This window comes from Oncorhynchus nerka, linkage group LG22, assembly GCF_034236695.1.
Source record: "Oncorhynchus nerka isolate Pitt River linkage group LG22, Oner_Uvic_2.0, whole genome shotgun sequence".
Taxonomy (NCBI): domain Eukaryota; kingdom Metazoa; phylum Chordata; class Actinopteri; order Salmoniformes; family Salmonidae; genus Oncorhynchus; species Oncorhynchus nerka.
Genome location: NC_088417.1, coordinates 16,377,808 through 16,389,942, shown reverse-complemented (window position 1 = coordinate 16,389,942; position 12,135 = coordinate 16,377,808). Strand labels below are relative to the sequence as shown.

Here is a 12,135-nt window from a genome sequence, read left to right as displayed (position 1 = left end):
GGTGAACTAAAAGTTTGCATGACAATGAATCGATACCCAAAATTCCACAATCTGTGAAGAAACACACAACATATCACGTGACCAAGTTTACTTTCAATATGATGGTTATTATACCAATATTTGCACTGAAAGGCATTTCATAATTTTTTCATAAAGGCATAATTACTTTAACAGACACAAAAAGATCCCCTCATGTCGAACAAACCAATTGTCTGTTGAGATTTATAATATAGTACCAGCATTTCCTGTTTCCATCAGCCCGGTCGTGACTATTTTCATGCATCAGATAATTTTTCCGCATTAAATGGTTGGACGGAAACCTGGTTAGTGTCTTTAAACAACTGGTAAACTGTCTGTACACGAACAATACATAAAATAAACCACCTGTTGGCTGATCTTTGCAATTACACCATCAAACAATACACCAGAAAATGTCTGATCTCACCAGCCTGTAAAAACGGAATTCTGCTCCTCTGAATGGTTTGTGCGTTGTCAAAAAGAGTTTCAGAAATTCAATGCATATAAAATGCTCATAAGATGTCCAGAGTAAAAACAATGCTCACAAGATGTCAGAGTAAATTTCCGAAGAAATAACTTAATTTTTGCCGAAGTATAGTCACTTCAAATGTTTGTGATGTATATAAGGCATCGACATTATGGCTGCATGCACACAGACAAACCAATTCTGATATTTTTTCCACTGATTGGTCTTCTGACCAATCACATCATGTCTTTTCCCAGATCTTTTTCAGAGCTGATCTGATTGGTCAAAAGACCAATTAGTGAAAAAAAGATCAGAATTGGGCTGCCTGTGTAAAAACAGCCTAAGTGATGCAAACCACACATTTGCATAGATTTTTTGTTAGTCAAATCATGTCAATGTCTTGTTACTTAAGAAATATGTTATTTGGGGTCTCCTTGGACAGTCCTAATCACTAAATGTTTTCATGCAAGGAGAACTGGGTCCAGTTTTCTAAGGGTTAAAGTACACCACAATGTAAGCACAACACAATCCCTTCTCTAAGGAACAGAACAGCTAATTAATAAAACATTTTATCATCATATTTCCAGGTGTTCCTACAATCGTCAAAGTTAAGCATGTCATAAGACCTGCAATGAGATGTGTTTCCTTTAGAGAGTCTTACAAACTCAGCGGTCCTACTGCAATCAGTGTATCTTTCATCTCGGATCAATCTGTTGCTTTCAACAGTCTGAAAATAGAATGGCTACAGAGAGATTGACCAAACAGAAAGCCTCCAGAGCTTTGGAGTTTTAAATAGACATAATAGGAATCAAAACTATCTGAGTACCATTAACATATGATACCGTGGGCTAAGATAGATACTGTTGGCTGACGACAGTCGTATCTGGAGAGGGATAGTCAGCTCTTATTCCCCTCCTGCTGGAATAAGTTCATGTGAATCCTGTGTGATGACATTGTAGCATATGTGGAGGGAGTTGGAGGGGCCCCTTCTCACCCAAGCGCCTGTCCCCCCTAATGGTCTCATTAAGCACAGACTCAATCAGCTGCCCTTCCCCTTCTCCACCCCATACACCATCCTTCTTTCTCTCCTCTCCCTTTCCCTTGTGACTCAGTCCCACAGACCCATGATGTGGGTCACAAGCTGGAGAAAAAGATCTGTAGAGATAGCATATAATGAAAACATTAGGCTACTAGGAAATCACTGCATCAGAAAACTCTCAATGCAAAGAACATTTCTAAACATGAAAAACAACAGATGACTAAAGTTGTTAGCCTACTTTACAAAGAGAATGGCTGCAGGTAGGTAGAATAGCAAGGCCAGGTGATTGCACACATTTACTGTTACTGATGAAGGGTATGGAGAGTGCTTAAGGGTTTTTATTTGCATCAAGGAGACTTAATATTCACGCTAGTAAAATAATACAAGTGCACTAGTCTACAACAATTTTACACTTCAGTAATGACAGTTAACAAGCTCAACAGTGACAAGATAAGCAGAAATAAGCAAGAAATGTCACTTGGAGGCTTTACACATTACGCATGGATGCATCAGATCAATAAACATCTTAATGAATGCTGCAGCAAACCAGGGGAAAAAAGAGCTTGCATGGCCGCATGACTTGCATCGTAACATACAATCCATAAAAAAACAGCCATTAATTGCAAAGGCCGCTCAAATAAGTAACTCATGCGAAGCACCATTATCTAATGAGGTTGTCGTTATCCAATATCAATTTTAAACCGTCACAGTAGGGGTTTTACAGACAGATTATTTCACTTATAATTCACTGTATCACAATTCCAGTGGGTCAGAATTGTACATACACTAAGTTGACTGTGCCTTTAAACAGCTTGGAAAATTCCAGAAAATGATGTCATGGCTTTAGAAGCTTCTAATAGGCTAATTGACATAATTTGAGAAAATTGAAGGTGTACCTGTGGATGTATTTCAAGGCCTATCTTCAAACTCAGTGCCTCTTTGCTTGACATCATGGGAAAATCCAAATAAATCAGCCAAGACCTCAGAAAAAATTGTAGACCTCCACAAGTCTGGTTCATCCTTGGGAGAAATGTCCAAACTCCTGAAGGTACCACATTTATCTGTATAAACAATAGTATGCAAGTATAAACACCATTGGACCACGTAGCCGTCATACCGCTCAGGAAGGAGACGCGTTCTGTCTCTGAAAGATGAACGTACTTTGGTGCGAAAAGTGCAAATTAATCCCAGAACAACAGCAAAGGAACTTGTGAAGATGCTGGAGGAAACAGGTACAAAAGTATCTATATCCACAGTAAAACGAGTCCTTAAAGGCCGCTCAGCAAGGAGGAAGCCCTTGCTCCAAAACCGCCATGAAAAATCAAGACTATGGTTTGCAACTGCACATGGGGACAAAGATCGTACTTTTTGGAGAAATGTCCTCTGGTCTGATGAAACAAAAATAGAACTGACCTAAAACAGGGAATTTTTACTAGGGTTAAATGTCAGGAATTATATATATGTGGTATCCCATGAGGTCTACCCCGGGGGATGGTAATAGAGGGGAGGTACGTGAGGAGACGTTGACTCCCTATGCTCGGAATACAGGAGCTGGGCACCCCGACACAGACAGCTCTAAGTGGAGGTAATTAGAGGAAAGTGTCAACCAGCCGGGCAGGCCAAATAAAAGGAGCCCGGTGGCACACCGCGAAAGGGAACGGGGAGAGACCGACACCAAGCGAAAGAAGAGGACAGAGCCAAATCTCAGTGATTTTCTTTGTTATGTTTATTTTCTATCTTAGTAGAGTTGTTTTTGCGGACTAAAGCCTCCCTGTCTCTGTGTCAATCTCAGCACGCTCAACCCAACACCCCACGGTTTACCACAATAAATACAGTTGAAGTCGGAAGTTTACATACACCTTAGCCAAATACATTTAAACTCAGTTTTTCACAATTCCTGACATTTAATCCTAGTAAAAATCCCCTGTCTTCGGTCAATTAGGATCACCACTTTATTTTAAGAATGTGAAATGTCAGAATAGTAGAGAGAATGATTTATTTCAGCTTTTATTTCTTTCATCACATTCCCAGTGGGTCAGAAGTTTACCTACACTCAATTAGTATTTAGTAGCATTACCTTTAAAATTATTTAACTTGGGTCTAACGTTTCGGGTAGCCTTCCACAAGCTTCCCACAATAAGTTGGGTAAATTTTGGCCAATTACTCCGACAGAGCAGGTGTAACTGAGTCTGGTTTGTAGGCCTGGAAACTGTCTCTCATGAGGACTGGCTCTCTCAACGTCAACAGTGAAGAGGTGACTCCAGGATGCTGGCTTTCTAGGCAGAGTTGCAAAGAAAAAGCCATATCTCAGGCCAATAAAAATAAAATATTAAGATGGGCAAAAGAACACAGACACTGGACAGAGGAACTCTGCCTAGAAGGCCAACATCCCAGAGTTGCCTCTTCACTGTTGACGTTGAGACTGGTGTTTTGCGGGTACTATTTAATGAAGGTTCCAGTTGAGGACTTGTGAGGTGTCTGTTTATCAAACTTGACACTCTAATGTACTTGTCCTCTTGCTCAGTTATTTTACCTTTATTTAACTAGGCAAGTCAGTTAAGAACAAATTCTTATTTTCAATGACAGCCTAGGAACAGTGGGTTAACTGCCTATTCAGGGGCAGAACGACAGATTTGTACCTTGTCAGCTCGGCGTTTGAACGTGCAACCTTCCGGTTACTAGTCCAACGCTCTAACCACTAGGCTACCTTGAGTGGCCCAGCCAGATCCCGGACTTGAACCCGATCTAACATCTCTGGAGAGACCTGAAAATAACTGTGATGCGATACACCCCATCCAACCTGAAAAAGCTTGAGAGGATCTGCAGAGAAGGAGAGAAGCTCCCCAAATACAGGTGTGCCAAGCTTGTAGCGAATCAGAGTCAAGGCTGTAATCGCCGCCAAAGGTGCTTCAACAAAGGACTGAGTAAAAGGTATGAATACTTATGTAAATGTGATATATTACATTTTTTCTTTTTAATATATTTGCAAAAATTTCTAAAAACCTGTTTCTTTAACATTATGGGCTATTGTGTGTAATACTTTCCGAATGCACTGTATGTACATTAGGTGGGAATTTCAGTACTTCTGTATAACATTTCCTACAAGTTTCCTCGTGGTTCTTTTTAAAGTAATGTTCTCAAAATGTTCAGAGAATGTTAAATAACAACATTATTCTATGGGAATTTCAGTACTTCCGCATAATGTTTTCTACCGGTTTCCTTGTGGTTCTTTTTAAAATCATGTTCTCAGAATGTTCAGAGTACGTTAAGAAACAACGTTCTTCTGTGGAAATTTCAGTAAAACATTTTCTGCAGGTTTCCTCATGGTTCTATTTAAAGTCCAGTAATGTTCAAAGAAAGTTCTAAGAATGTTATTTAAAAACATATACATTCCCTTCTCAGCAACAACACATTTCTTATCTATCCTCTACCTTATTAAGTGTGTTCAGGTGTGTTGGCCGTTCCCACTAATTGGCCACACCTGACCTTAATGAGTGCTTGTTTCCTTTGCTATATGGTGTTTGAATAGACTAAAATGAACAGCTTTGTTTGAGTTAAAAACACATGGCATGCTAGCTCCATCCTGGTGGCACACTGGACTAATTCCATAGATAGAGAACGGAAGATCTTAGGTTTGAATCTCACTAATGCCCTGCCACAGTAAAAAAAAAAATTTTTGTTTATGTCCTATCTGTGCTTGGAGTTAAAAACAGTTAACCCAAAATAAGCTAGCAGTTTTATTGAAAATCTAATTGAAACATGTTCTCAGTGGTGTAAAGTGCTTAAGTAAAAATACTATATAGTTACTTAACTAGTTATAACTTATACTAACTAATACTTCATTTCTTATGGTATAGGGGACGGTTGAGTCCCACTTGGGAAAAAAACAGGGAAAATGCAGCGCGGCAAATTCAAAAAATGATGTAAAAATCTAACTATCATTAAATCACACATGTAAGATACTCAATTAAAGCTACGGTCGTTGTGAATCTAGCCAACATGTCAGATTTTTAAAAGGCTTTTCGGCGAAAGCATAAGAAGCTATTATCTGATGACAGCACAATATCAACAAAGAGAGTAGCATATTTCAACCCTGCAGGCGCTACACAAAACGCTGAAATAAAATATAAAACATGCATTACCTTTGATGAGCTTCTTTTGATGGCACTCCAATATGTCCCATAAACATCACAATTGGTTCTTTTGTTCGATTAATTCCGTCCATATATATCCAAATGTCCATTTATTTGAAGCGTTTTATCCAGAAAAAAACTGCTTCCAAAAAACACAACGTCACTACAAAATATTTCAAAAGTTGCCTATAAACTGTGCCAAAATAATTCAAACTACTTTTGTAATACAACTTTAGGTATTTTTAAACGTTAATAATTGATCAAATTGTAGACGGCGCAATCTGTTTTCAAGACTGGTGACATCCAGTGGAAGCGGTAGGAACTGAAAACAGGTTCCTAAGAAATATTCATGGCAATGACAACTCAGGGAACAGTCAGAGGCAAAAAAAACAAAAAAACAATTCTGAACAGTTAGTCCTTGGGGTTTTGCCTGCTACATAAGTTCTGTTATACTCACAGACATGATTCAAACAGTTTTAGAAATGTCCGAGTGTTTTCTATCCACATCTACTAACAATATGCATATCTTATATTCCTGGCATGAGTAGCAGGAAGTTGAAATTGGGCACGCTATTTATCCAAAAGTGAAAATGCTGCCCCCTATACCTTAACAGGTTAACTAATACTTAACTCGTTTTTGGGGGTATTAATGTTTTTGACAACTGTTACTTTTACTTCACTAAATTCCTAAAGAAATGCATGTACTTTTTACTCCATACATTTTCCCTGACACCCAAAAGTACTTGTTACATTTTGAATGCTTAACAGGACAGAACATGGTCCAATTCACACACTTATCAAGAGAACATCCATGGTCACCCTTACTCCTCTGATCTGGCAGACTCACTAAACACAAATACTTAATTTGTAAATTATGTCTGAGTGTTGGTGTGTGCCACTGTCTATATGTAAAAAAAATAAATAATAATAATACTAAAATATTATTTCACTGGGTGACTTTCACTTTTACTTGAGTCATTTTCTATTAAGGTATCTTTACTTTTACTTGAGTCGTTTTAAGGTATCTTTACTTTTACTTGAGTCGTTTTAAGGTATCTTTACTTTTACTTGAGTCGTTTTAAGGTATCTTTACTTTTACGCAATGGCAATTAGGTACCGTTTCCACCACTGGTGTTACTTACTTACCTACAAATACCCATAGTTTCTGTTTTCAGAACGTTAATAAAATCTCCCAGAAAAACTTTCAGGGAACCATAGTAAAACGTTCTCAGAAACTTCCTGCAACATAAAAAATTTAAATTCTCAGAAAAGGCGACATCGAGTTATTTTTACCTATCAGGAAACCTATGGCTTCCTTCCCAGAACCAATGGAAAACCAAAAACGTTCCCACAACTTCCAAGGTGCCAAATGTACTAGCTGGTAGTTATCCCCGCAACAAAACAAGCAGTAAAGTGCTAGCATAGGGAAATATAGAAACAACGTTACATTCTCAGTTCAGTTGGTGGTTGATTATTTGATAGCCTACATCGCAAAACCCCAAACCCGCTTCCAATAATTTAACAAAGACTTACCTTTCCTGCTTTAGAACACCTCCGGTATGTCTGTGTTACTCCTGCGGTTTGGTTCATGGTTGACAAGTAAAACTCCTGTGAAATGAAAGAGAAGCTGTTGTCTAAAAAGTAACGTTAGGCTACAAGTTGGAGGTAATTTTCACTGTGGACAACTCAGGTAATTAAAACATACTATACCTACAGTAGATATAGGCTGATTGGCCGCTTTAGGATATCTCCCTAAATTGGCGTCTCCTTGGTTTGAAAAAGTTTTCGGTATAGCCTAAGCTAGTAAGTTATTTATTTTCAGAGACAAAGTTTTCCCAAATGTATTCCACAATATTTACAGGAGTGGTTAGACAACCTTGCGCAGTTGTTAAAAACAGCTCAAGCGTTTCTTTGGCGGCAAAAGCTCCCTCTACGTCTTTCGTTGGAAACAAACTCCAATAGCCTATCAAGCCAACAAATATAACGAAAACCACAATATGGCTTTACTTTCCTATGTTTATCCTTGTAGAGCTGGAATTATTTATATACTCCACTTTTCATTTGACGAAATGAGATCCCAAACAAACTTAGATGCCTGGAATATGATCATGTGCAGGTCTGCACCTGAAGCGGACGCGCATGAAAAGTGCTATACAAATGTTTTAAAAAAATTAGTTACCTGCGTGACCCTTTATATAGGCTACAATCAATGGTGTGACCGCTATACGAAAATATCATCGAAGAAGGATGGACGTTGTGCTGACACCAGCCTTGGTTTGTAACGCATGGGCTGGGAAACGCTACTGTCTATACTTTTCCATTCTACTCGCTGTTCTGTCGAGAGGTGGCACGCGAAACTACAGTATAAACCGGAGGGGACAGATTACTGCGCTGCTGATGTAGCCTATAGTAAGATAGACATTCCATGTATAAGGAAGTCTACTATTGTGTTTGTAACCACATATGTAGGCTACGTACTGTATCTCAACAAACGTAGTCATTTGGAAACTGTACTGTCTTAAATGGTTGCACACCAATGACAACCGTTTTTTACCAATGTATTTGTAAAAAAAAAAAAAAAAAACATGTCGGTTTCCGTTTAGTGGTGATAGTAATGGTATTTGTATTGTAAACCTAGCATCCCAGCAATCTTAGAAGTGTTAAAACAAATAGATATAGTTTGAATGGGAACTCATGAGTGACCTTTTTAGCCACTTGCCTTCTGATTGGCATAGTGTAGATGAGCTGAGGGGAATCTATTATAAAGGCATATCTGAAATCTCCAGTGATTAATTAATTAATGGGATGCTATGTTAGAGCATAACAATAGCAATGAAGTGTAACGAATGTTGGAAGGAAAGAATGTTGGACTACTGAGAAGTAACTAATAAAGGGTCAGGACAGGTGTGCCGCTGTTGCTGTCACTCACGTCTGTCAGCAACCCAGCCAGAGTATTCCATGCTTGCCAATGAGTCATTCATTATTAAGCATTAGACCAGAGTAAGAGCATGCTTCTTGCAACGCCAGGGTTCTGGGTTCGATTGCCATGGGGGACCAGTATGAAAATGTATGCACTCTGGATACGAGCGTCTGCTGAATGACTAAAGTAACATTTTAAATAATTGAAACGCAATGTTATATCTGCTCTATTTTCATCTGGAGCATTTCAGAAAGGAAAGTTCCGTGTTTTGTATTGGACTATACCATGGATTTTATATGAGCAAAGCCACATTTCAAAACTCTCCCTGTCTTGTGAGAACCCAGATAAGTTACACAGTGAGCCCTTGGAGCTACTTTTCAGAAAGGAAGAGGAGAGCGTGTAGACAGCCAAGGGCAGGGAGACTTAGGGCAGGCACACACACATCACCCATAAGCCTCGATGTCATCGCCAGGAACACATCCATGAGCATCAGAATATCCTAATCCTTTTCTTCACATTTGACACAGATTATGAAAACACAATTTTCATGAATGAGAAGTTTTAAAAGTATGTAAGTTAACTGAGGTTAAATAAGCATAACATCAGACAAGTATCCCAGGTCACACTGAGAAGCTGGATTTTAACTGCATTTGAACAGCCTCCCACTCTGCCCGCCGAGGATTTTCATTCTACACAGCATCTCAACCCTCCTACCATTAACACACTATTGATTGCTGAGTTCATGATGTTTTTCCTGTGTGCAGAATTTACTGTCAAATCAGCAGGTGCTGTATGGAACCAATTAATCAGACGAGAGGACCAATCTATTCCCAAATCACAGCATCTATACATTTTGGCTAAATTCCAAACTAAAAAGGCTATGTTGAGACTCCAGGGATTGTGAACACCTGTTTTAGACAGATTTGCACCAACAAACGTCCCCACAAGATTTCCAGGCCATAGTAAACCAAGAGGTTACACAAATAGTATCACGAACTGACTCTGCATGCATTTGCTAAATACTTTAGATAGCAGTAGACGGCTGACTTCTTTTGAAAACACTTTTCATTAGGATCACACTCATTTTGTTTATCTCATTTCCTTCCTTGCAGTCTTTTCTAAAGGTTTCTTTCAAGGGAAGGTAAGCACTTTTTCCGCATCATTATCTTCTCAAATGTGTGATCTCTGATCCACACTAAATTTGAGAGACACATTTCTTTGGAAGGCAGAAGATCTAGGTTCCTTTTGCATTTGACACTTGATGAAAAGTTTGGGCCAAACTTTTCACTTGAAACTGACTTTCTGAAGTAGCTTCTGCTGGAGCAACTGCCACTGTCACTTCACCAAATGTCTTTCTGCATCTGGGAATTGACTCGACATCTAAATCGGGACCCTGGGCAGCAGCCATAGAACTAGCTTTCAGGCCAAAAACAGTGTTTTCCTCATAATGATGATATTGACTGTCAGAATCTAAAATCATATTATAAAAAATGTTATTTCCTAGAGCTACAATATCTCTCTGAAAATATAATATAGGTCTAATGAGACCAAACATTCAAAAGTGCATAACCGATCAGGAAATACAAAAATAAGTGGATGAAGTTTTAAAAGCCAAGAGTTAAATTCAGTAAACATGGGACGTTTGTGTAAAGGACACCTAATTCCCCAAAGTCCCTGTACTGTATCTGCACGGCAGAGATTGTCTTGATTTGCTAACCTTTAGGTAAGCAAGTCCTTGGATAATTCTCTGCGCTTTTCACTCCTATATTGGGAATGTTAATGCGAATCTCCTCTCACTATGTCCCTGTAACCAGATGATGGATTTATGCATAATAATGCTTCCTGGGTATAATCTCATTTTAGAGCCTGGTCTTGTCCCTGATAGTATTAGAATGTTATTTCAGAGACTTTTTCTGTTCCTCCAAACTCTCTAGACTCTCTAAATTGATGTGAAAGACTTGGATTTTTTGTAACAACAACATCTCATGAGGTTGATTTGGAAATGTACTAAGAAAAGTTATTGTGTAGCAATGGTATGTGTGAACAAGCTGTCTAGTGAGTGCTAGGAGCCATTGTGCAGTGACTTCACCTGCACTGTGACTTGAAGTAATGTTACCCCCAAGTTACCCCAGGCATGGTATTGTAAGGGCAATGGTTAGCATGATGCCTCGACACACACACACACACACACAAGCACATACAAACAGTATGTAGGAAGAAAGATGCCCATATGGAATTGAGAGAAGCCCCTTGTTGGCTCCAGTTTGACATTTTGTCTCGGTGCATGTTTGCATTAGAATCTTCAACAAAGGTGTGTCCTTCTGATTCGGAACAGATGGCAGGTGATCCTTCCAACCTGCACCACTTATGGCAGAATATAGTACCAGATGCTGGGTGGGAGAATCCCCATTCGCAAAGCTGTTTTCTGCATCCCTCTACCTCTGGTTGCACAGCAACCTACAGGATGGCCAAATAATCCTGAACCTCTTTGCCAACTGCTTTGCATGTATATTTAGCCAGTCCCAGGATGGGACCTGAGTGGATGTGTGCACTGCATGTATGTTTTTAAGCTTGACATCCAGACAATGCTGGAACACTCAGGGTATCCAAACCACATGCAAATCTCAAGTCATCTACAAGTAACTGCCAAAATAAAGGAAACACCAACATAAAGTACCTAATTGGGTGTTGTGCCACCACAAGCAGCCAGAACAGCTTCAATGCACCTTGGCATAGATTCTACAAGTGTCTGGAACTCTACTGGAGGGATGCGACACCATTCTTCCATGAGAAATTCCATCGTGTGGTGTTTTGTTGATTGTGGTGGAACAACGCTCCGCTCTAGAATCTCCCACAAGTGTTCAATTGAGTTGAGAACTGGTGAATAAGAAACACAACACACACACACTTTAAACTCCCGATGTTCCTTTGAGAACCCTCTTTCAAAGTCACTGAGATCTCTTCTTCTAGCCATGGTACCCAAAATAATGGCAACCAGGCATTTTTATACATGACCCTAAGCATGATGGGATGTTAATTGCTTAATTAACTCAGGAACCACACCTATGTGGAAGCACCTGCTTTTAATATGCTTTGTATTCCTCATTTACGCAAGTGTTTCCTTTATTTTGGCAGTTACCTTTATATGATCCGCCTTATTAAGCAGTACTGTCAAGCTTAGCCTCATATAAAAGGCAAGCAATGCAGCTTTGTAGCAATTACATACTAATAAAACCATTATAGGGTATGATAAGGGTGTATGCCAAAGCAGATAACATTTTTATTAGTTTCATTATTTTTGTCAGTCATTCAAGTTTTCAATCACAACTCAAAGTACATACAGTACACTTTGTAGAAAATTAAGTATTTTACATGCAAGTGAAAATCCTCATCTCTGCTCTAAATGTAAAATATTGTCCTTTAAGAGTTATAATGATATCCTCATGAAACAGCACTTATTTCACATTATATATTCATATACTTTATTTCAGATAGTTTTACATAGATAGTGGCAATCTGATCTCATTTGTAGTCAATAGAGTAATAATATATAATTCTA

At 38.9% G+C, this 12,135-nt stretch overlaps 1 protein-coding gene across 2 annotated transcripts in view; it reads right to left on the bottom strand.

Annotated features, from left to right (window-relative positions):
* dpp6a (dipeptidyl-peptidase 6a) overlaps positions 1 to 7,261 on the bottom strand; it is a 361,387-nt gene extending 354,126 nt beyond the window's left edge. For both annotated transcript variants that reach the window (XM_029626299.2, XM_029626302.2), the window contains exon 1: positions 7,190 to 7,261. In XM_029626299.2, coding sequence (XP_029482159.1) covers positions 7,190 to 7,246 — 57 coding nt within the window. In that variant the 5' untranslated portion in view covers positions 7,247 to 7,261. The remainder of the gene's footprint in view (positions 1 to 7,189) is intronic.
* Positions 7,262 to 12,135: the final 4,874 nt, after the last annotated feature.